Source organism: Plectropomus leopardus, chromosome 12 (assembly GCF_008729295.1).
Source record: "Plectropomus leopardus isolate mb chromosome 12, YSFRI_Pleo_2.0, whole genome shotgun sequence".
NCBI classification, from domain to species: Eukaryota; Metazoa; Chordata; class Actinopteri; order Perciformes; family Serranidae; genus Plectropomus; species Plectropomus leopardus.
Window position 1 is genome coordinate 13981391 of NC_056474.1, and position 26688 is coordinate 14008078.

The 26688-nt window shown below is 38.1% G+C and overlaps 3 protein-coding genes across 3 annotated transcripts; all 3 read left to right on the plus strand.

Annotated features, from left to right (window-relative positions):
- The first annotated feature begins 4952 nt into the window (after positions 1-4952).
- On the plus strand, positions 4953-7626 carry LOC121951841 (zinc finger protein 429-like). The gene is made up of 2 exons (XM_042498328.1): positions 4953-5343; positions 6091-7626. Exons 1-2 carry the CDS (start codon positions 5029-5031, stop codon positions 7399-7401), a joined length of 1626 nt encoding a protein of 541 aa, XP_042354262.1. The 5' UTR covers positions 4953-5028; the 3' UTR covers positions 7402-7626.
- A 699-nt stretch (positions 7627-8325) lies between these two features.
- Positions 8326-13494, plus strand: LOC121951700 (zinc finger protein 852-like). Its single transcript, XM_042498141.1, has 5 exons — positions 8326-8723; positions 10165-10264; positions 10364-10463; positions 10550-10814; positions 11923-13494. The coding sequence occupies exons 1-5, from the start codon at positions 8451-8453 to the stop codon at positions 13138-13140; spliced, it is 1956 nt and encodes a 651-aa protein (XP_042354075.1). The 5' UTR covers positions 8326-8450; the 3' UTR covers positions 13141-13494.
- A 1477-nt stretch (positions 13495-14971) lies between these two features.
- Positions 14972-24717, plus strand: LOC121950890. Its single transcript, XM_042496979.1, is given in 10 exon segments — positions 14972-15283; positions 18223-18418; positions 18537-18741; positions 18824-18951; positions 19615-19913; positions 21199-21298; positions 21390-21492; positions 21589-21853; positions 23041-24327; positions 24329-24717. Coding segments are annotated over 10 exon segments (2925 nt in total). The 5' UTR covers positions 14972-15016; the 3' UTR covers positions 24404-24717.
- The last annotated feature ends 1971 nt before the right edge of the window (positions 24718-26688 follow it).

A 26688-nucleotide genomic window follows, 5' to 3' on the forward strand; every position in this document is an offset into this window, starting at 1 on the left:
GTTTGCGTCTCTGTGTACCTGTCTCTGTGTGTCTGCTTTTTGCTCTCCCTCTCTGTTTAGACACAACTGACAAACTCTGTTGAAGCATTGGATGCATATTTTATCATTTATCATAATCAGATCATGTATATCATATCTAATGCCCTTTATATTGTTCCTAATAGAGTATTTAGTGTGTTATCCTACCAGACTTGCTTGCAGCTCACAAAAAAAAAAAAAAATAGACACCGTAACTGTCACAGCAGATCGTCAGCCTGCAGCGTGTGCAGTGTGAATGGTCTGACTGCTCAACAAAAGCACTGAGGGCAAGTGGCCGGTGCACCATAGAAAATCGGCGCGCTTCGTGGCCGTTCCCCATCCAGTGTGATCCCAGTGTTACCCTCTGAGTAGAGAACAAGATCAGCCGCCACATAACAGAAACGATAACAAATTGCTATTGCCGTGTTATGCCTTTGTTATGGTTTCTGCTGATGCTGTTTCATGTCACACTAGAGGCAGACGCTGTTGTGCTCATCATGTTTCTTTTGCTTCTGGGATGTTGGCATGATGTCATGATACTGCTCTCGCTTGCAAAAATGCTAAGGCGGCATAAAGCAGGGACTCTGTGGCGGCTCTATAGTTTGAGCTCTGTAAAAAGAGCTATGGATAGATAGAGCTTAACATTCTTAAAGTCATCTGAAGGCTTATGATTTAAAATAGGCTAACTGGGAGGTATTGTGGTGCCAACAAACGGTCTTTTAAAGTTACCCATTAACATCAGTTTTCTGTGCCAGCTTTGAAACACTTTTCTATTTTTATTCACACCTGAACAAGCAAAAGCTGAGTGCATCCTGTCATAGTGTGGTTTGATAATTGGATGGGGAATATTTTAAAACACCTAAGCATGCCTGGACTTGGGCAGAGAGGATATGAGCTGGTGAGATAGTGCGGATGCTTTTGACAGAGAAGCTTGTATGGGAAAACACAGGGCAGGAACTGGCGGTATGCGCGATGCCATCAATCTTATTTATGAACTGAGAGCTCTTATCTGGCGCACTGACTGACAACATTGTGAAGACTCGCCAACATTCCTCAGCGAATGTGAAAGGCAGCTGACATGTTTCGACTGCAGCTCGCTCTCTTTCCCAGAATTGATATGATGGAGGAGGATAGCACGTAAATGGGAGTCAGGGGTCAAATTCCGTTGTGCTCCAAGAAAATTACATTTTCTGCACTTTTTGGAACAGTTTTCCCTCCTTTCTTTGGTTTGGTCACATGGGAACTTCACATTGGCTGCGGTGGCCATGAAAGGGATGGGTTTGTTGCTGTGTAAACCATGGAAATGATCTTCTCACACTGGGTGTTTGTGTTCACTGACGGGTTTATTGCCACATCATCATGTTTACAGTTTAACATCACATTCCTCCCAAGCTTCAGCCTTTAAAGTTTTAGCACATTCAGCAAACATGCTCATGGTGAATGATGATATCAGAGTAAGCAAGTGTATGGAGAGATGTTATAGTAATGCAGATTGTCCTCGACTCACATTGGTATGGAAATTAATCTGGTCTTATTCTACTTCTGAATAAGGTCAAACACTCATTAAGAAGAAAAACTCTAATTCATATTTCTGTGGACTAAATGACAGCTACTGCTCACACATGATGGAACGAAACACAAGGATGTTAATGTTTAGGCAGTGTGATGAGATATTGATCGACTGGCCTCTTCAGGGCAGATTTAGCTCTGATTAATGGACACATGGAATAACTTGTCAGATATGCAGGAAGCAGACATCCTCCCAACGCCCAGCGGGAAAGTAAGTCAATCAACAAAGAGCATATCATCTCTTTCTCCTGTCGTAAAAGCCCTAGCATGTTTTGGACATCGGTGATACATGTGTCATGCCCAGAGGAACACAGGAGAGTAACTTGTCACCACCTGCTACATAAGCCTGCTGCAAAAGGCTGCAGTTGTGATTGGCGTTCCTGTTTGTTCAGCGGCTGTGTGTTTAAACCCACAGACATGACCCAGAGCACATATTTCAGCCACACGTCCCTGCTATGGGCTTTAGTGAAAAGAATGTATTATAGGATGTAATGGGAGGCTAGGATGTCAACTGAGTTTTAATTTTTTTTTTTAGTCATTAGCAGTTTTATTTATTTCTCTAAACATAATGCAAAATAGAATTTATCACTAAATAAATCACAAAGTAGTCATACTTACAAACCCCCACGCTAACCACAGAATTTAAAAAAACAAAACTAAATATATAAACCATTGCAAAACAAGGAAATACAAAACAAATACCTATTTGTCATTGCATAGATTACAGTAAGACACTAGACGCACAAGTGTGACTCACCAAAACGCGTGGTACTTCCCAGGAAGTTTAAGCATTTGCCCCAGTTTTTAATAATACTGATTTTCTTTTTAAGCAGTTCTGACAGTGGTACTAAATTCAGAATATTATTTCAGGAGTTTAAAATTAGGCCAAATGACATTTGTATGCTTCACAGTGTGATTTGTCGGCTAACTTCTGGGATTCTTAACAAGTTGAAAGCGGGTAGTTATACGCACATCACATAGGTGCAAGGCTATCAAAAAACAGCTTACACAAGGAAAAAGGTAACACCTGCACACTTAATCTATGCCGCACATGTTTATTGAAGACAACATTTTGATCCTGTTCAGATCTTTGTCAGGTGAAATGTTTAAAAAGATGAAACCCCACCTATATTTATACATAAAGCAACCCAAAAGGCTGACGAGCTCTACGATTGCAGGTGTGGTTAACCATCTGAACCACTCAGGATAGTAAAACAGCTGACAATCAACAATCAAATAAATTACATAGGAATTACATAGAAAAATTACATAGAGAAGGAAAACAGTGATGTCAAGGCTATATTACAAAACATCAAACACATCTCAACTGATAAAACCTTGATATCAAGAATTCTTTATGTAAAAAATCCTCTTAATATCAAAATACTTTTGCTGAAATATAAATCTTAACTAGTTGAAAATCATCTACATCAAAACATTTAAGAAACCTGCATGACTGGACACATAGGCTACAAAGCGTGTCAGTCAACAGAAATGTTTTCTGACCCCTGACAAATGGCCCTACAGACATTAAATAGCTAAAAGACAGAATTCAATGACTCTCTACAGTTACAGATCCCCTGAGACAGATAACATGAGGCATGCACTGTAGCTACAGTATGTGATCCACCTCCTGGAAAACATGTGTTCTTTGACTTGGGGGATTAGATCTGTTAACTGCTTTACAAAGCTGCACACACACACACACACACACACACACACACACACACACACACACACACATTCAGGTCATCTTTTGGGAATGTGTGACTGAGGAGCTGGGGGGTGGGTGGGAGATTGTTGTGTATTTTAACAGAGTAGCACACTGGAGATTGCAAGCGTCTGCTTCTGTAGTTAGGTGATAGCCATGTGACTCAAAGAGCAGTGAAGTCAATGCAGTGTTAAGACTGTTATATGATGTCAACATTACTGAGGCAATAATTTCTATTTTCACTTTTATTTTATTTGCCAAAATTATATTTAGCGTTCAGTTTAAAATGATGTTTTGGTAGGCGTAGAGAGAGAGATGGTAAGATCTCTTGCAACTGAGATCTGACTCTCAGTGAAACTTCCATGATTAAATAAACTAACAGGTATTGAAGTGGTAAAACCTTTCATATATGCATATGATTCATAACGTAATAAAATAAATAATCCTAACAAAAGTACACAAAGAAGAAAGCCTTCAAGTTACCCCAATGTTTTGTATCCAAACGATTTTGTTTGTAACTGAGAAGTGATTTTTATTATCACTGTAATATTGACAATAACTGGCTAGTCAAAACTTTTAAAGCTGCATAGCGCCATCTGCGGGAGAATTTGCACATCTGCCTTTGGATATTATCTGTCGTGAAACTTTTCAGGACCAACTTTAGACTCTGGTTTATTTATTACATACTCACTCGTAAACAGCAACTGCCGAAACAGTGAGCAGGCAATAAATTTATATTGAAAGTTGATTCTTTTACTTTCTTTACTGTGCACGTGTTCACTGGCAGATATACAAACAGAGAAATAGACAACAACACGTAAAATGAGACAAGAAAAAATCAAACAAACAAAAAAATAATAAAAATAATAATGTTATAATGCCAGAGTTTGTGTTATATGCGTCATATTGTATTGTTTAATAACTTAAAGGTCTTAATAACTTTTTTATATTAGATAAGATGGTATTATATTTTTGTATTTTATTAATTGTAGAAAAATCGGTTTAATTTCTGACAACTTTTTATTTTAATTTCATAAATATAGAATTTTCTAAATAATTAAAATACAAAAGTAGAATTCATAATCGGCGCCCCACAAAGTAGCTATAGAGTTACATCACTTGTAGTTATGCCAACATTTATCTTAAGTTTCTTTTATAGGAAGATGGCAACATGGATCCAAAACATTCAAGCGTAAACCAGCAACTTGTGCCCACACATGGAAAAATAAGTGAGAAACACTCTCTTTTTCCAGTTCACAGAAATCACACTTACAATACTTAGCTCTAATATTTCGAACACTAACTTTACCTGGTAAATTATATGTAATATCTTGAAAGATATTCCTTAACACTGTTATTTGTAGAAAAGCCTGTTTATCCCAGTTTTCTTATGCTGGAAGGTTTGTCATGCTAGTTTAGAATGTTAGAATGTAATTTTCTCCGTAACTAGGCAACCGTCACCTTGGGTCTGCTTGGTTTTCAGAGCTCCTTCTTTTCTTCATACATGTGACTCTCACAGTAAAATAGGCTTACCTTCGCCGGTGTACGCCAGACAACAAACCGTGCGTACCTGTCCACAAAACCCCGCCCACTTCACGTAGCCGCAACGGCTAACTACATTAGCTCAGTGCTGTAGTTGAGGTAGTAAGATGGCCAAACCCATCTTGACTCGACTTTTTGTGAACAGTCCGAGCACGTTAAGAGCTGCAGGGACGTAACTTTAACCCACAATGTGCTCCGTCGTCGGCTGTGATTCGGGTCGTCGCGATGCGCAGCGGTTCAAGTTACCTGAGGACCCTGAGAGGAGACTGGAGTGGGTCCAGTTTCTCGCTACAGTCAATAAGCAGCGATTTAAAGAGTCGTCCTGGACAGACATTACAATCTGCAGCGAACACTTCAAATGTGACTGTTTTGACGACTTGACACCGAGCGGGTCAGATTTGGCTGACACGGTCCAGCTAATGCTGAAACCCTCTGCTGTCCCATCACTGAGTGTCCAGTCAGAGTCAGGGGGACCTGAGACTAATCTGAAGAGCCCAGAGGAGGTGAGTCTGCTTTGACAGCTGTAACCGCTGCCACCATCTGTCACAGTTACACATTGCATCCCACATGGGACACTGTGCATGAGTTGTTTGTTTTTATAGTCTAACTTTTCATGAAGCCCAAACTAAGTTCACTCAATTATTTAATTCTATTCAGTTCAGTTCAAATCAGTTAAATTAACTCCAATCAATTTATTTGTCACCTGAAATCAGTGACATACATCAACAAATGAAGCGTTATGTCAGAGTTGCAGATCTGGTCAAAGGTGACCGTGACCTTGCAAAACATGTTTTTGACCATAACTCAAGAATTTGTCGCTAATTGTGACAACATTTGGCAGAAATGTCTAAAATGATAAAAATGATGAACTGATTACTTGTTATATCCAAAAGGTTAAAGGTCACTGTCAGTGTGACATAATGTTCTGCAAAAACACTTTAGTGGCCGTTACTCAATGTCATAACTAAAGTACAGAAGGGAAGACGTTTGGTCGGATACTGAATTGGTGACACTAATCTGAGGCTTTTAAAGTGTGATGATTGTATAGATTTTCTGTGCGACTGGAGGAAAAATGTTTGTGAAGCATCGATGTTTTCACAGACGTTGATGTAAACTGTAAGTGCAACTTGACGGATTTGTGAAGGCGTACAACTGCGAGGCGGTAGTGCTAGTTTGGTTGTAATGTTTAGATCAGTCTGCTGTGCAGGTTTTAAAATAGCTTCATACCAATTCTTGTCATTGTATCACAGGCAGCATCAACAGATGGCACCCGCATCACAGGGGTCTCTGTGGCTGATGTTGTTATTGATGACGAAAGTGATTTCTTGGATGAATCGAGTGAGCAGGATGACATGGACTCAGATGAGGACTGGAAGCCAGCAAAGCATTTTTTGCATAAAAAGACTCCCAATGACAAAACCAAAGATGAAGATGGTGATCATCCTCCACCTGGCCCCAAAAACAGTGACCTCTGCACAGAGTGTGGAGCATTTTTTAATAAACAGAAGCCTCACACATGTGAGCACAAAATCAAACCCTACTCTTGCAGTATTTGTGGTAAGAGGTGTGTTACTGAGACCGCTTTAAATACTCACAGCAGAATCCACAATGAAAACTATGAATTTAAATGCAAATTTTGCCACGCTACGTTCAAAACAAAGGCTGGAAAAATCACACACGAGCAGATTCACGTAACTGAAGGAAAACCCTATAAATGTCCCGACTGTTCAGAGACGTTTGCCTCAAATAAGGAGCGCAGAATCCACCTGGAGGATCACAGAGGCCGCCCACAGTTAAAATGTCACATCTGTGGGATTGAGTTCCTCTGGCCACTTTCTCTCCAGAGACACTTAGCTGTGCACACAGGAGAGAAGCCGTTTAAGTGTCCCGAGTGCCAGCGTGGCTTCAACCAGGCGAGCCACCTGAAATCCCACATGCGTCTCCACACAGGAGAGAGACCGTACAAGTGTCCGCATTGTGACAAATGCTTCAATCACAACGTGAGCTTGAAGAGTCACGTCCAACGTTACCATACGTCCAAATCTGGACTTGAACAGAAGAAGGGTGAAACTGGTGATGCTTGGGATAATGGGAGCAAGAGAGGTGCAGATTCGGGGCTTGACAATGTAGAAGAAGAGCAGGACACAGAAGAGGAAGTACAGGAGAGAATATATAGATCTAAAAGTAAAAGGAAAAGTACTGGTAGACCCATTGGAAGACCTAAGAGCCATGAATCAGGCAACTTAGTGGAAAGCCATTGTTCAAATGCCAATACTGGAAATCTACAAGTGCAAAAGAGAACACCATGCAGTGATGAAGAAAGTGAGGACAAGCCAAGTGACAGTGGCACGGCCTTTGATTCAGCAGAGGCAGAAGAGGAGAGCAGCAAGAAGGTGAGGAAGAGCACAGCAAGATCAAGGGGAAAACCTAAAAAATCTGATAGTGACTCTGATATTGACCCTGAGGAAGGAAAGAAAAAGAGGTACAGCAGCCAGAGCAGTGATAAAAGCTCTGGGAAACGTAGGGGACGACCACATATAAGTGTTACGGACAAGTCTTAAAAGGAGCAAAAGAATCTTTTTTTAGACAATTGTGGAAACATATATAGATATAAAATTGATGTGGATACAGAGCTGGACTGATTTTCTAGAAAATCACATAATATGACAAAGAATGTACACTTAGGCCAAAATGTAAGTCACATTTCACTGTCTTTTACCGTCAAGTGAAGCTTGATTTCAGTGGTGTTGGGAAGGTTGCTTTTGAAATGTAGTGGTTACAAATTACCCTGTAAAAATGTTATAAGTACTGTTACCATTTTAATTACTTTATCAAAGGTAATGTAGATTACCTTTACTACTTCTATTAAATGTTTTAAACCAGGCAACAAAATTGAGAAGTTATAGACAAATATAAGGGTAGAAATGTTGCACTAAAATTTGTCCTTTGTCAGCATAGTCATGAAATATGTCAAAGATGGCAATCTTACAGGGTGACATGATGCAATATCAAACTTTAAAATATGTAATTAAAAACACTCATGCAAATCCTTGCATAAGTTAATGGCCTTATTATATAACTTGTTAGGTAAACCACTGTATGTGCTAATACTTCTGTCTATTTTATTTTATTTTTGTCCGTTTGGTTGTTTCATTATTTCCATTTGTACATTTTTGTATTAATCACCGAATGAATTGTTTTTAACTGTTAGCAAAAAGTTTTTTTAAAATTCCATCTTTCCTAAATGCAAGCACACAAATAAAACTATCAGAGTTTTTTTCCCTATAATACAGCCGTGATTCTTTATATACCGTTTGTGTTTTTTAGAATGACGAAAGGTAGACTCGCCGTACTCTGCCTCTGATTGGCTCAGTCCAATATTCTTACCCCAACTTTAACCAATCACACTCCTGATGCCCAACGAAGGCAGCGATTGCTAACCAATCAGAGGCAGAGAAGGGCGGGTCAAGTCACCGCGTAGCAGAGATGGCGAGCTGTGTTAGCTTTTGATTGTTTTGGACGTTGTGCTGAGAGTCTACGCCGTAAAAATCAAACTGCGCGGCAGTTTTTTTTTATTTTACAAACTTTAGGGACAAAGTTTGAAACCAGCATGTGCTCCGTCCTCGGATGTAATTCGTGGCGTCGCAGGACACAGCGGTTCAAGTTACCGGAGGATCCAGAGAGGAGGCTGGAGTGGGTTCAGTTCATTTTAGAAGTAAACGATCAACGACTGAAAGAGTCGTCCTGGACTGATATCACCATATGTAGAAATCATTTCACAGAGGACTGTTTCATAAACCAGACTGAGACTGGGACGATCCAGCTGAAGTCCAGTGCTGTCCCATCTCTGTCTATCAAGTCAGAACCAGACGAACCTGATCAGGTGAGGCCAGATTAATATGTGGTGACTCTGCTTTAATTTATGACTTTAAGTACACAGAAATACACAAGTTACACATCCCTACTTACACAGTATATTATCTAAATGCTACAACCGACTGCTGAAACCATATTTTCTTCCGGGTTTGTTTGTTTTGATACACACGTCCCGCTGAGCGGGCGGAGTGGATACACTATCCAATGCCTTACTTAATAACGGTGCTCTAACTGACTAGTAATTGCTTATTTAATTAACACATAAGTTAAATTAATCATTAAAAAGTGTGACAGAGCTACAGTACATGTATATTTCCTTTGTTTAGATGATTATTAATTTATTAATGACAGTAGTACATCAGGGTTAAATTTAGGGATGCATATTGGATTATTGCCGATATCAAAATAATCTATTTGGCAGATAACCAATACCTATATCAATATATTGACGTTTTCCCCACCTAATTTTAATGATCATCAAGTCATCTGAAGTGGAATTAATGTCATATTTTGCATACTCTTATCGTGATGGCCCACCAGCAGATGGAGAAAAAGACAATGCTTTACAGTTCATGTAACAGTCATTCATTGTGCAAAATAAGAGAAATACTTCACTTAGAGTTGATGATTTTACATGATCACTTTGTCAATTAAAAAAAAAAATCGGTTTTGTTATTGGCAGATATCAGCTTGTGGGCCGATTTCCGATATTTCATTTACAAACCAATATCTTCCCATGTCAGTGATGTAGCAATATTATCATGCATCCCTGGTTAAATTCTCGTGTTAATTCAATCAACATCACAAGCTGATTTTATTAGAGTTTTGATGTTATTCCCTCTTCTAGGATCAAAGACAACACAACACAAAAAATTGATTCATCCCATCAGAAACACAGATTAGGAGTCATATTAGGGTGTGCTCTTTGCAACATGTTGAGTACAGTATATAAAAAGATTCACATTTCTGCACTGTGCAGTGTCCAGTGTCTTTGTTGTAGAGACAATAACAAGGGATGCAGGATAATATCAGCACGTCATCGGTATTGGCCTATAATGGCTTTAAAATGAAATATTTCAATTGCCCAACATGCTGATTTCTGCCAATATCAAAGTGAAAGATATATTTTTTCTTACTGACAAAATCTACAAAACATCAACCCAAAGCTTGAGTAAAAATAGATATCTTTCATTCCTAATAATAACATTTACAGGAATATTGAGTCATTCATGGTTGATATGGACTGTAAACTTTTATTTAATTTCATACAGAATATAAATATACTATAAAATGAATTAATCATAAAAATAAATCATGTAGCACTTTAAGGTAATAGAAAGAAATAGAAATCAATAAAACAGAAATATTGGTGTATTTTTTGTGCATGTTGGTACAATTTATAGAGTCTATGCTACAAATAAAAGCTTTACGTTTGTTACTTTGCATAGGAGCCTATAGAGACCAAAGAAGTTGCTTCTCAGTGTGATATACATGAAGCATGTGATAGTCCATCCTCCTATTCTGATGAATCAGGAGTAACTTCAACAGGTAAGAAATGTGTCATGTTTGTGTTATTACAAATAGAGTTGGATTTAACTCAAATGTTTTCCTTTTAAGTGCATAATAAGCATTGAATTTAATTTGCAGCTGCCCAAGGAAGCCCTGCACCAAGTGAAGCTTCAGATGTTTTCATGTCTGATGGTCGGACGCCACAAAACATTGTGAACATTGACATGATCATGAAAAAGTAAGTTCACCTTTCCTAACAGTTGGACTTTGATTACACCTTTAAAAGCTGTATTTTACTTTGTTTTTGTTTATCTTGTTTTTCAGAGCTGCACTTCTGCAGATAAAAGGGAAGTATGTTGTGAATGAAAAACGTCTCCTGGAGTTGTTCAGCCACAAGTGTCCATTATGTGGCTCTAAAGTAAAGACGGAGAAGGTCACCTTCGGAGTGCTCATTATCTTGAATCAACAGTGCATCAAGTGCAAATACAGAAAGCACTGGAAAAGCCAAGTTAACGGTAGAGTTCCAACTGCTGAAGACGAACACCTGACAGAAGTCGTAGAAGTTGACCTAACTCCAGAGACCCAACAGGTATGACTTGTAGTCAGATATACCACAAGATACCCAGACACACTGCTATGTTAAGTTAAAGGGTAACTCCTGTATTTTACAACCTGGACCCTACATTCCCACATTTTAATGCCTAATTTGTGTCTATTTGATACATCTACATAAAATGTTTTTGCCACTGACAGATTCAGATTGTTATTATAAGTGAGAGATAGACCTCTTTGTTAAAGGGTAAAATCCCTTTTGTTAAATCAGAAACAGCCCCAAATAATGATCACTAACCCCACCACACCCCAAAGTGAACAGTAACTTTTGTTTTAGCGTGTATGGAACCAGCATATTTTCACATCTAACTGTCAGTTCAACCAAACCAGCGATTGTCTTTACGATGATAAAATTGCTGTTTATATATAAGTGGAGTTTGGTGGCAGCAATCTCGAGGCTGTTCCTGGTTACACAAAAAAGATTGACATAAAGTCAACCCTTTGTATGGATCCTTTCTATATTTATTGTCATATACTTACAATAATAACCTGAGCCTGTTGGTGATAAAAACAAACACTTTCACTCTCTGTAAATTGACGGTACTTAATTTCCCCTAAAGCTGCCAGCTGCAGCAGTCGTGCTTAATGGCGGAACAATTTCAGAAATTTATGTTCCTATTAGTCACTTACACACAAAAATATGGTAAAATAGGGTCCATATTAATGATAAATGATTAATGATCCTAATTTTTATAAAAAATGTATTATGTTATCATAATTTTGTGCAATTCATTTTTGTGCTGGTTATTTCACCATAAACAGGTAGAGCTGAGAGGATCTGGCGATTTATCAATTAGTAGATTGACAAAAAACTTTTTTTAAAGCAACCAAATGTTGATAAAATGATAGTATAATTAAAATATTTAGGTTTTGGACTTTTGGTCAAATAAAACAAAATGTTACCTTGGACTGTGGGCTGCTGTAATTGGCATTTTATACATTTTTATTAAGATTTCATAGACAAAGTGCTTAATTGATTGATTAATCATCTCTTTTTTTTGTCTGGCAGTGATATTCATTGTGTGCAGACTTTAAAAATGTTACATTATACTCATAGCCATTCTTGTCATTTTTATCTTTCACAGACAGGGTCAACAGATGACATTCGCAGCACTGTCACAGGCATGTTTGAGATTGACGCTGTAATTGATGAGAGGAGTGATTCCGCTGATGAAACGGAGGAATCAAGTGATGAAGGTGACATGGATTCAGACGAGGACTGGAATCCAGCGGAGAAGCATTCACTGGCTAACAAGCGTCATGAGGAATCTAACCAGGAAAGCGAAGATGAAGAGGAAGATGAAGAGAAAAGGGAAGAATATGATGATTATCCTTCACTTCCCGTCAGATACAGTCAGCTCTGCACAGAGTGTGGAAAGTTTGTTAATAAACATAAACCTCACACGTGTGAGCACAAAATTAAACCCTATTCTTGCAACATTTGTGGAAAAAGATGTGTTAGTGAGGTCGCGCTGAATTTTCACAGCAGAATCCACAATGAAAACTATGAATTCAAATGCAAGTTTTGCCACGCCACTTTCAAAACAAAGGCCGGCAAATTCACCCACCAGGAGATTCACGTGACTGAAGGAAAACCCTACAAATGTCCCGACTGTTCAGAGACGTTCGCCACAAATAAGGAGCGCAGTATCCACCTGGAGGATCACAGAGGGCCCCGACAATCGAAATGTCACATCTGTGGGGTTGAATTTCGCTCGCCGCCTTATCTTCAGAGACACTTAGCTGTGCACACAGGAGAGAAGCCGTTTAAGTGTTCAGTGTGCGATCGTGGCTTCAACCAGGCGAGCCACCTGAAATCACACATGCGTCTGCACACAGGGGAGAGACCCTTTAAGTGTCAGCACTGTGACAAATGCTTCAATCACAACGTGAGCTTGAAGAGTCACGTCCAACGTTACCACACACCCAATTCTGGACGTGAACAGAAGAAGGGTAAAAGAAACAAAACTGTAAGCAGCGCTGCTGATGCTGAGGATAATGGGTGCCAGAGAGGTGCAGACTCTGGGCTTCACAATGTTGAAGAACGTGATAAAGCAGTGGAAGTGCAGGAGAGAATTAAAAAACCTCTAAATAAAAGTAGAAGCACAGGTAGGCCCATAGGTAGACCTAAGAAAAAAGCAGACAACTTGGTTCTGGCAGGGGAAATGCAGGGCCGGTGTTCAAACACAAAGACTGCCAAAGTAAAGGTACGGAAGATAATGAACACGCATAGCAGTGGCGAAGAAAGTGAGGACGAGCCAACCGAGGAAAATAGTGAGACTGTGACATTGAGCACAAGTTGATCAAAAAAAGGGCAACGAATCGTGACTCTGATTTTGACTCAGGAGAAAGAAAAGGCAGAGGACGACCAAGAAAGAATCAAATCGTAAAAGACAGTTAAAAAAATATTGAGATGAGCTTTTATTTAGAGATACATAATTTAGATAGTCATACAGAACTGGATGTTTTTTAAAAAAATGATATATTTAAACAATTTAACATGAGAGCTAAATGTGAACACTTGAGCTAAGGACAAACTCCATTGCTTTTCACTGTTAAGACATCATGTCACTTTGATTTCAAAATACTGTTGAATCCTGTTGTGAATGCCATGGAATCAAACTGGATACAATCAGATTAAACTGTGTTGATGTCAAGCACCAGTTTTCTTGAGTTGTGAATGTTCAATGACTTTGTGCTGTGAAATACTGTATATGAGGCCAATGCAGCGTTTACTTTGGACAGAAAGGGTCTTCACTGTAGGACTTTACATTACTCTGATACAGTACTTATGTTAATTATAGTGGGTAATTCTAATCCCACTATATCCACATTATTGATGATTATCAAAAATCTCATAAATATTTTGTGAAACTACCAAACTTAATCATACAATATCTTCGCAGTATCTTTACTGATATATTTGGTAAAAATATTTTGATATTTGATTTTTCCATATTTGATTTTTCCATATCACCAAACTCTAATTTCCTCACACAGCAAACTGCTTGAAAGTGATGTAACTAAATGGAATTCAGCCATGAGTAATTACATTGTATTTAAATCTGTGCTTTTCCGACAATGACATGTCAAAATATCTTTTGTGAAGGCTGTTGCCCCAAATGTATGTTTGACATCCAAAGGAAACTTATAAAAATTGTGACAGGATTTTGAATAATCCTTTACCATAGACAATAGATAGGCAAATAGAATGCAGTAAATATGTAAAAATGTCTGGCTTCAAACCAATGTAAAGGGAGTGAAAAATGAAAGATTTATGTTGCTGAAATCATTGAGAAATAAACCCACTAAATCAAATCAAACCTTAATTTAAGATTCAAGAAACTGGTTGAGGGAGACCCTCATTATCAGTGATGCATGAGCAAAAACATTCAACAAGCAAACCTAAGATAATATGCAAACCCGTTAAAACAAAAGTGAAATTGTGCAAAACAAACAATACCAGCAATGTATAATAGTTTTGACAGTATATAGAGATATATCTTTATATTCAGTCTATGGTATTTAAACGCTACGACTGTTTTTTTTGTTTTTTTTTTTAATTTACTGAACAATGACATCAAACAATCAAAAAGACACATCTCGAGCAGGATCATAGATCACATAAGCTTAACTGAGTGTCAGAAGCAAGCAGACAAGTAAAATGTCTACAACCTTAAATTATAAAATAAGTACCGAATTCATGAGGAAACATAAACGGCAGAAATACATAATAAAATTAAATAAATTAATAAATAAAATGTCACATGAAAAACAAAACACACGAGGTCAATCAGGAATTAGAGCACATAAATATTTTACAGATGCTGGGCTTTTATATACTATTATCTCATTTAGAAAAGCAACAAATATCGCTAGAGGTCTTGAGAAAACGACATTTGTGAATGAAACACTTTGCCAAGACAATTAAATTATTATTTCCAAATTCTTTTTTTTTTTTTTTTTTTTTTTTTAAAGCCCAAACATTTAACCCATGGATGTATTAAACCTATAATAAAATCATGATGTAAACTCAGCGACGCAGTTTGCACGACACTTGTCATCTCTTTATGGCCATCCTGCTCCATGCTCGGTCTTATCTCTTATCCCGCCCACCGCTCCTCACCGGCCTCCTTGAACGCCTCATAGCTGAAAGCGAGGAAGTTTCTGCAGGCAGTTATGGCTCCAAGAAAGTGTTTTTACCGCTGCACAGGAAATGCCACCTTGTTTAGCTTCCCCACAGAGCCAAGCGTCCGGAAGAAGTGGATCGACTTTGTGTTTGCCGGAAAACCACAAAAATACGCCACGGTGTTCATTTGTTCACGCCACTTTACGGACGACTGTTTCCTCAACAAGGCCAGGTATGACACTGGGTTTGCGGTTAGGCTGACACTAAAGGAAGGCGCCTTTCCATCGATACAAGGCCTTCTGCAGGACCCCATAGCTGTAAGTAACATTATATCAATGTTTTTCTAGGTTATGCATTGTGCATAACACACGTTGCCAAAGTTTTCTGTGTCGAGGCCGGATTAAGGCATTGGCACGAGGCAGCAATGCCCATCAAAATGTGCCTCGTGCCCAACCAAAACAGGCATATTTAGTCCCGAGTAATTTACCCTTTGAGTAGTTATTGTCACTAAAGAAAACGGTAGTGTTGTAATTTCGCATCGTCAGTGAACGCAACAAGAGCAAGACCTGACCAATCAGAGCGGGTTTACAGGACTCCCGTTTCCCCGTCCAGTGCAGGGATGTATCATTACAGCCTGCAGGCAGCAGTTCATGGATGCAGCAAAAAAAATGCAATGTCGATTTTCCCTACGAGATATTGTAATGTTTTTAATTGTTCAAATAAAGTTTGTGGGAAAAAAAGTTCATGGATACAGCAGCGCAGATTTAGGACCCTCATGTTGGCTGATAGTCACCAGTCGGTGTAAATAATTTGTCATAGTATGTCACAATTTCTGGAACTCTGATTAGGAATATTGTGTGAATTTGGGATGTGTTTACAAATTGTAAATGACTTATGAAACACTTTTACGTGTTTAATTGTGTATGGAATATATCTGAGGACTGCTACAGTGACACATTGTAAAAATGCCTTGACTTACAGATATATTTTTATTTTACTAATATTATGTTTTAATTGTATTTATGTATGTACCCCTTTTCTTTTTATGTAGTTTTGTTTTATTACTAGCCTTGCAGTTTTTGTTGAATCAGAATATACAGTTTAAGAATGCAATACAGATTTTCCTACTAGATATTGTAATGTGCTTAATTCTTCAAATAAAGTTTGTAAAAAAAATGAAAAAAAGTTTCACGACCCTCGTTTTTCGCAACAGCGCCACCCAGTGATTGGATGAATGCAAAAATACAGGATACTTTAAAGGTTTATTCCACCAAAATATTATTTAGCAAGTACCACCAAAATAGTACTTTATAAGGATACACTCTGAATTGAAATGACCAAACACACCAAAACCAAAATGAACATCTAACCGTACGGCATTGAGTAATGTTAATGTTAAACTAACTATGACGGTACCGGTCATGACATACTTTTATCTTTGGAAATTTTCGTAGGCTGCTGGAAAGAATTAACCTAATTAACATTATTGTTACTAAATCAATAATTAATATATATGGTCTTGGCAAAATAAGGCTATGTCTTCATTGAAGTACTTTAAACTATTGTACCTATTTTTTGTGTCTCATTTAAACAAATTTAACTTAATTCATATTCAGTACTTACGGTCTGTTCATAGGTCATCTTCAACATGTGTCGAGTGAATACAAAGCCGATACCTGAAGTCGAGCAGTATGCATGTACAGATAAAACGAGGGTCCTAGATCTGTAGTCCTGAAAGTGCTGCCTGCAAGCCTGCAGATACAACTTTCTCTCCAGAACTGCAAAACATCAGGACAAACTGACTTCATTTTTCATTTTTGGATTTTGAAATGAATATAAAGTAACTATTTTTTGTTTGTTTGTTTGTTTTTTCCATTTCTGTTTCTAAAAAGAAACTCCAAAGACCAAAGAGTCCACCAACTGGAACTCTACAATGCATCAACTGTGTCTGAAAATAGGCTATATGGGTAAAAGAAAACCATTTTAATATTACAGTATACTAACATACAGCTGTGGAAGAAGCACTCAGATCTTTTACTGAAGTAAAAATAGCAACAGTGCAGAAATACTCTGTTTTAAACCTTTTTTTTAATTTCTTTGTTCACTGCATATTCAAAACAAACATTTCAATCAATCAAAATCAATCAATAATAAAACCCTTCATTCAAAATATTATTAAAGTAAAGGTACAAAAGTGTTACAATTAAAGTGTACTTTAAGTAGCCTACCAGAAGTAAAAGTATTCATTATGCAGAATGGCCTGTTTCAGATACTATAGCATATATGTTATAATTATTTATGCATTTTTGGGTTTAACACTTTAATGGAGCAGCAGGCAAAAGTAAAGCTTGTTTTAAAGATGGGCCTATTGCAATAATTAAACATTATAATTTACAAGTTGATTTATATTTTGTATTCGTAATCTGAATCAGTAACATAACTACAGCCGTCACATAAATGTAGTGCAGTAAAAAGTTCAGTATTTGTAGAAGTAGCCCACAAACGAGCATAAAATGTAAATGAACTATAAAACTGTACTCAGGTACAGTATCTGAGTAAATTACTTAATTACATTCCAACACTGTTAACATAAATACAACTCTTTACATGTGTAATGATAATGGTACCCCCAGTTTTGACACTTTCCGAAGTATACATTTGAACTTTTCTAAGATTAAGATGTGTACTTTGAATGTAAATAAGGTGCCAGAGTGCATAAAAAACATCAAATTATAGCTTGTTAATCAAAAGATTTTCCTAAATGAAGATAAACCTGCACATTGTAATACAGGCATGCTACATGTAACATGCTATTTTTCAACCATGTTTTATCAACATTTTCTCAGCTGCCGAGGTTATGTGATCGTCCCCCAAACTTGTTGCATGACTGTGTGCATATTACAAGCTATCAAGTGTTAAATATGTGTTAATTCTGTGCTAACTTGGAAATAGAAAACAATAGAGCACAGTGAGAAGGGAAAGGTAAAAAGTAATTACTTGTAATATTCCATTGTTGTCATTGATATTTCAGGTAGGAATTAACTGATTTAAAACAATATTAGCTTTTTCTTTTTTTTTTTTGAAACATCCTGCTAAAATGTGCTGCAAGTAATGATGCAAAAAAATAAAATATATGTGGTTTAGCTCTTTCTTTTGCCACTAAAAAACATTTTCATGTGGACCAAAGTTTTTTTTAAAGCAAACACTCTGTTATGTTTGTGACTAATTATTGTTATCATTGTGTTTTTCCAATTAGAGCACGTCAACACATGTGCATTCAAAGTACATAAACAGGGCATGCCAAGTGGACCCTGTGCTTACAGTGTGCCGTGAAACGCAGTGCTGCCCTCACATGGCATCTGTTGGGACACAGGTGTTCTGGCATCCTTCAACAAAATGTGCAGCCACACAGTTGTCCTATAATACACTGAAAGCACATGTAAGAAGCAAAGGTGTGTATGAAATATGGACAATAAATGAATATTATTTAATGCAGGAGGTAAAATCACAAAGAAATGTCCATGCATCACAGTATCAGAAACTAAAACTACTTTCTTTGTTTCTAATCAGGGACACAGGTTATTGTGTCATGCCTGTCTACCCAGCAAGACACAGGGCTTGAACTGTCTTCCACATCAGCAAAGGGTTTGCCCCTTGCACCTTCAGGGAGTAGACCAGCAAAGAGACCCCGTCATGAAGGAGAGGAGGAGGCGGTAGAGCCGCACGACTTTACAAACCAGCCTGGTGACTCTGTGACAGAGCCATCTGAAATTAGGTAGGATGCTATTACAAATTAAAATTTTCAACATTATGTCTGGATATAAATCATTAATTGAGATGTATGATATTTTCACGAGGCATGCCAAGAGTCTTCCCAAACCTGCCGTAATCGATCCACAGAATAAGGATCAGCAATCACTGTCTCAGCAGGTCCAACAGAAGGACAAAACTGCAGAAGATGGAGATAAGAGGACAGACGCACCAGGTGAGGAGTCAAAGATTATTAATCAATAATTTTACATTTCAGTATTATGCTTGGTGAATGTGGAAGAAAAATGAGTGTCTTTGTAAAAGGGCTAATATGTGGCCATTTATGTACATTTTTCTCCATACGTTTAAGGGCACTGCTCATCGCCTTCTTTCCATGTTTTGAAAGAAATCAAGCCAATTTGCTCAGGTTTCAAAGGGTTAATTTGCTCTGCTGATGGTGCCAGTCTTTATGTCACCTTACAAGTCTTGTCTCAGTTAAGAGTAATTGTCTCAGTTAACAAAATGTCACTTTTCTTTAAATGTCACTTTTCTTTAAATATGGAATTAACAATAATGGATGCCAATTACTTTTTGTCAGTGTGAAGTTATTTCAGAGAAAATTGTTGGTTCTTCTGTTTTCATGGAAGGGTACCAACAAATTTGTCCACATCTGTGTGTGTGTGTGTGTGTGTGTATGTATGTATATGTATATATATGCGGGATACGCCTTTAAGCACACCAAGCGCTCCCAGCCACAGAGCCCCGCCCACCACACAGCCATGAGTTCACCGTTAGCTTATCACTGTTGTTAGCATCGGGAACCAGTGGACCCAGAAAGTCTATCGTCCAGTTCATTTGTAGTAAACATGAAACTATCCGACTATTTTTAAAACTTTAGGGGCAGCTCCTGAAGCCGGCATGTGCTCCGTGGAGGGCTGTAATTCGTGGCATCGCTGTGTGCCACGATTCAAGATACCGGAGGATCCAGAGAGGAGGCTGGAGTGGGTCCAGTTTATTCTGAAAGTCAACGATCATGGAGTGAAAGAGTCCTCCTGGACGGATATCACCATCTGTGGGGATCATTTCACAGAGGACTGTATAATAAGACTGACTGAGACCGGGACGGTCGAGCTGGAGTCCAGCGCTGTCCCATCCTTGTGGATCAAGTCGGAACCAGAAGAAGCTGAGCTGAAACAGGTGAGGCCGGAATAACATGTGGTGACTCTGCTTTTGAATTTAGGATTTGAAGTATTTAAACAATGTATTAACCAAATACTACAGACTACTGCTGTTGTCATATTTTCATATTTTCGAGTTAGTTTGTTTTTATACACACATCTGTTCAAAGTTTGCCTTTGCTTTTACATATTATTTTTATTGAAGTGGCTCATCGACCAATATTGGTTTTTCATGGTCGATAACGATTATTAGTCGTTAATGAGACTGATAACCGAAATTTGGAACTAATATGCATTTACAGCAAAACATGAAAATAATTGTCAGTATTTAGAATTTTGAATATAACCAGCAACAGAAAACTTTAAGTAAATGCGTTCAAAATATGCAGCAAGATCCCAGCAACTTTTTTTTTATAGTCACATGAAAATTTAAATAATTAAAAGTACCTCCTTGAGGTTTTACAAAGTAAAGTTCTGACCATGCTGACACTTTCTTTTCACTTTTTAATTGATGCATTTTAGCGGTAATCATTAAAATAAAATGCCAATTCAGATTATTGGCCTCAATAATCTGCCAGGTTAATAATCTGTCAACGCCTATTATCAGTTAAACATAAAGTCAGAGCCACAATACAAATCTAATTATTTACTGTAGTGATTTTAGTACTTGTCAGAGAGTCTGGGGGATACTACCCTGACCCTTTAATGCCCATTGACCTTAATTTACACTCAAATTAAAAAAAAAAAAATCCCAGTGTGAATCAGTTTCATTCAATTAAGAGACCTGGCACCACTTTGGCGGGCCAGATTTGGCCCAAAAGTTGGAAGTTGAGTATCACTGCTGTACATACTTCCACATCTCTCTATAGAAATAACTAATATATTCCATAAAAACGCATACTAGGAGTCAGAGGAGTCGTGCTACATGCAGCCTGTAGAGTACAGTATATGAAAGTGGATCATATCTGCTTATTTTTATTGCTCCAGTTGAACTGTTTGCACTGACAGGTGACCATTGTGCCTTCATCAGCCTGGTCCTATAGAACACCTGATTCTGTATAATGGACACTTTCCATGTCTTTTGTGTGGAGACAATAACATATATATGCATATTGAGACATTATCATTAATATGGACAGTAAACTTAAATTTTTCTTCTAAGATCATCATAATCATGTAGCACTGTAAGGTAATTAAAAAATCACCCACACATGCATTTTGGTGTATGTAAATTTTGGTACAATTCAGAGAAAGTCGACAATGCAACAACTATGAGCTTTTTTCCTTTTCGTTACTGTGTGTAGGAGCCTGAAGAACCCGTGGAAATTGCTCTTCAGTGTGATCTACCTGAAATATGTGAGAATCCATCTTCCTCTTCTAAAGAATCACAACAAACTGCAGCAGGTTATACATGTCATTTTATTATGCCACATTTAAATATTCATTCAAATGTGTTCTTTTTATGTGAATATTCAGTGTTAAATTTAATTCGCAGCTGCCCAAAAAAGCCCTGCGCCATGTGAGGCTTCAGAGGATTTCATGTCTGATTTTCTTCAGATGCTGCAAAAAGTCGGCAACATTTCCGTGATCAGGAAAAAGTAAGTTCATCTCCCTTCAGCAGTTCTCCTGTGATTACACCAGGTTAGCTTTTTAAAGATGTATCTGAAAAATGTGTTCTTTAACCGATTTTTCAGAGCTGCACTCCTGCGGAAGAAAAAGAAGTATGTTGTGAATGAAAAACGCCTCCTCCAGTTGTTCAGCCACAAGTGCCCGTTATGTGGCTCGAAAGTAAAGACGGAGAAGGTCACCTATGGGCTGCTACTCATCTTGAACCAGCAGTGCATCAAGTGCACGTACAGAAACCAGTGGAAGAGCCAAGTCAATGCCAGCAACCCAGCAGCTGAAGATGAACACCTGAGAGAAGCAGTAGAAGTCGACCTGACTCCAAAGACCCAACAGGTGAGACTGACAAACTACAACATACACAGAGTGTTATCTTAAGAGTATAGTCTCCTTCTTACTAGAATTTTGCACTCAAGAAAGGTTTTTTTTTGGTGATTTACTTTTTATTACTTTTTAACAAATATAAACAGAAACAGTAACAGTGCAACGAAAACAAGTGGAAGAGGGGGAAAAAACTACAAAAAACAAAACACATACACAAGGTAAGCAGTGATTTTAACAGACACAATGCTGTCACTCCACACTGTCTTGACCGTATTATCCCAAAGTGACAAACAGGCCTAATATATATCAGCACAAAGTCTTTACTCAAGTATTCAAACTTAATAATAAGAATAATAATGATAATATATTTTATTTGTAATGCACTATACATTTGAAACTAATCTCAAAGTTCTACATGATAAAATGATTTAAAAAAAACAAAATAACAGATAAAAAAGAATTAAAAATAAAATCTGATTAAAAGTCATAAATAGGAGCATAAAAGCAAGAAGAGCAACCAGCAAGAAGTCCGTTAAAGGTCAGAAACTTTTGCGAAAAAGGAATGTTTTGAATCAAATTAATTTGTTGCCTTCCCATCTAAGTAAGTAATGCCATCCCCATGTGCAATAACACCTTGGTGTGCACCCATCATCCAGTATGACACACAGCATAAACTGTCCTTTACTAGTTTAGATAGTAACCTACTATCAACTTTTTTAAAATAAAATAATACACAGTCAACACCGTCCTACTATTTTTATTTATTTTTTAAAATTTCTTTACAGTTTTGTGAAGACCTTTGTAAAATATATAAGTAGAGCTGTAAGGCAGATCACTATAGACCCAAAAAAATAATTGGCAACTATTTTGATAATGGGGGTTTTCAATTTAAAAGTGGCAGATAGTATCCCACAGCTGGTTCAGTGGCATGAGCCAATCTCTGGACTGGGACGCTGCTCGTTTTCCACTGACACATACAGTTTCCTAATGACAGATGCACCTGTCAGACTGTCAGATAAATGCTGCCTCATGATGCTGTGCTGTTGATGTTTATTTTTTCTGCCTTTATTGACAATGTAGCACAACATAAGCATGAGAAATATATATATATATATATATATATATATATATATTTTTTTATTATATTATATATATTTTTTTTTTACTCATAGCCATTCTTGTCATTTTATCTTTCACAGACAGGGTCAACAGATGACAACTGCAGCACTGTCGCAGGCATGTCTGAGATTGACGCTGTAATTGATGAGAGGAGTGATTCCATGGATGAATCAGAGGAATCAGGTGATGAGGGTGACACGGCTTCAGACGGGGACTGGAATCCAGAGGAGGAGATTTCACTGGCTTGCGAGCTTTTGGATGAATCTGAAGAGGAAAGCGGTGATGAAGGGGAAGATATTCCCGTCAGATACAGTCAGCTCTGCGCAGAGTGTGGAAGGTTTTTTCATCACCAGAAAACTCACACATGTGAGTACAAAATTAAACCCTATTCTTGCAATATTTGTGGAAAAAGATGTGTTAATGAGATCGCGATGACCGCGCACAGCAGAATCCACGACGAAAACTATGAATTTAAATGCAAATATTGCCACACTACATTCAAAACAAAGGCGGACAAAATCACACACGAGCAGATCCACGTAAATGAGGAAAAACCCTATAAATGCCCCGACTGTTCAGAGATGTTTGCCACAAATAAACAGCGCAGAATCCACCGGAAGGATCACGGCGGCCCCCGACTGTTTACATGCCACATCTGTGGGATGGAATTCACACGTAAAATTTCTATTAAGAGGCACTTGCTTGTGCACACAGGGGTGAGGCAGCATAAGTGTTCAGTGTGCGATCGCGGCTTCAACCAGGCGAGCCACCTGAAATCACACATGCGTCTGCACACAGGAGAGAGACCTTTTAAGTGTCAGCACTGTGACAAAAGCTTCACTCACAACGTGAGCTTGAAGAGTCACGTCGAGCGTTATCACTCATCCAATTCTAGACGTGGACAGAAGAAGGGTAAAAGACACAAAACTGTGAGCAGCGCTGCTGATGCTGAGGATAATGGGAGCCAGAGAGATGCAGACTCTGGGCTTCACACTGTGGAAAAACATGATAAAGAAGAAAATGTGCGAACGGAGACAAAAGGAAAAAGTAAAACTATTTACAAAAAACGTTACAGGAGCACAGGTAGACCCTTAGGAAGGCCCAAGAGAAACACAGCAGTTAATGTGGTTCTGGCAGGGGAAATGCAAGGCCAGCATTCAAACACAAAGACTGCCAAATCAAAGGCGCAGAAGTTAAAGAGAAGACGTGGCGGTGATGAAGAAAGTGAGGACGAGCCGACCGAAAGCGAAATGTCATTCGACTCAGCAGAGGAGGAAGAGGAGGATAGTGAGAAAAAATCATCGAGCACAAGCAGATCAAGAGGAAGGGCAAATAATCCTGACAGTAACTCTGATTTTAACCCAGAAAAAAGAAAGGAAGAAAAAGAGAGGCAGCAGCCAGAACAGTGGTATAAAAAAAAACATGACAAACAAGAAAGAATAGAGTAGATGAAGACACTTCAAAAATCTGAAAATATTGAGTTGAGCTCACAATAGAAATCAAAAGAGAAATACAGTTCAGAGTGTCAGATAGAACTGGATGGTTTTAATGATATATTTTAACTACTGAACATGATAAACTAAACATGCACACTGAGGGTGGGGACTTTTTCAGACTTCACTAGGATACTTTATAATCCTGTTCAGTAACGATCAATCTAGATAAAATTTTATTATAGTGGGTTGATGTTAAGTTTCTGCTTCCTTGTGTTGTGTTCAGTAAGTTCATCTAATTCCCACATATTTTCATTGGCAAAATTTCCTTTTCAAGGAACCATTTGATTTTTTCTCCTTTTTTTTGGCATTTTGAAACATATGATTCAAAATTTATTCAAACATAATTGGAGAAAAAAAAAAAAAAAAGTTCATGATAGCAAAGAAGACGTCACAAATCAACACACAATGTGAGAGCTATGATAAGTCGACATACTACAGAAAATAAATTTGTGAGATGTAACATTATGTTTTTACTATTTCCATTACCTTTTCAGGCCTGGAAAATATGATTTCCATGACTGTGGGAACCCTGTACAATACTTCTGTCAGTTATGGTGGATTATTCTAATTCTGCACAATAAACTGCTTGAATTTGAAGTTTCTTAACGGAATTCAGCCATTATTAATAGTATTACAATTACGCTTATGCTTTTCCTAATGTGACCATCCAGATGACGCTTTAGTAAACTCTGAGGGGATTTTAAATAATGCTTTATGAAGACAATAACCAGGTAATAAACACAGTATGCAAATCAGTTGTTTCTATCCCAACCCCAGTATAATGGGAGTAAAAAGAATTTGATTTATATATGTTGCTCAGCATTGAGCAAAAACACTAATTCAGTCATTATCTACTTATTTTTGTGCAGATGTAAAGTTGGGGTGAAGTTTTATAGTCCACAAAACACTGCCAGAGTGTCACGCGGAAAAGCATTGCATTCAACATTTAATTTTCTCGTAACTTTTTACTAATTTCTTGCTTATTTTTTGTTCATGTCTTCTTCTGTTGCACACTGCCTTCTTCACGTGTTTTTGGAAGAAATCAAGGTAATGTGTTTACGGTCCAAAGGGTTAATAGTTATATTCACTTTTTAAAGGCAATCGGTTTCCGGTTGGTTTACTTTTTAAAGTAAGATCGACTTGTCAGATTTTACTGTATGAGGATTAGTAGATGATGGCTGTAATGTCAATTTTGAGTGAATTTTCCCTTTAAAACACTTCCGCATAAACAGCCTCAGCGCGCCTGGGCAAGCGCGTGCGATTAACCTCTGCTCGTGCGTGCCTCTGAAATCCCAGCTCGTTCATTGGCCAGGAGTTTCTGCTGTTGCATCACGTGATGTAAGCAGTGAAGAGCATGGCATCTGATCTGTCTGCAGAACAAGTTTGATCAAAGTTGATCATCGGCTATCGATTAAAGAAAGAGACAGGCTCGTGACCAGGTGGGGAGCATGCCACGTGTTTGTGCATACCCGAGATGCTTCAACCAGATGAAGTCCAATTCACCCGTGATGTTTCACAGACTGCCATTAGGAAACCCCGAAATGCTACAAATGTGGCTAACAGCTATGAATATGAACATAGCGACCACGACGACAAAAAACTTACGGTCGCGCTCACTTCGTGTGTGCAGCGATCATTTCTCCGCAGACGATTACTGTAGCGTTACCTTTCCAGGGCGAGGCCAGCCGACGAAACGCCTGAAGCCCACCGCTGTGCCATCCGCCTTTATTCTCTGCAGGAGCGAGCTACATGCAGATGCAATGGTAAGAAACGGATTTGTTGTTTTGCCGTCAGGCTGTCAGTGCACGACGTTAAACGATGTAGTAGCGGAGTTCAAATGCACGCGCTTGCTCAGGCGCGCTACTTGTCCGTGCGCGAGTTTGCTCGTGCGGAAGTGTTTTATATAACATCTGTGGAAAACATGGTATGGTAGACAGAGGCGATTATCACGTTAAGACTACACTTTTTATGCGGATTACATTTTGTATTGATTCTGCTGGCGGAGTACATCATGTACGCAAATACTTTTATAGTTACTGTGTCAGTCTTTATGCTGCCTGACGGGTTTTGAGATTGTCACAGTAAAAAGTAGTATTTCAGCTGTTATTGACCTTTTGTTTAAGAAGTCTTAATTCATTGTTTAAATTAAACCATTAATTTACGTTGTACATACAATGTGATTTTAATGTTTAAGAAATGTAAAATGTGTTTCTGTAAGTGTGCATATGCATT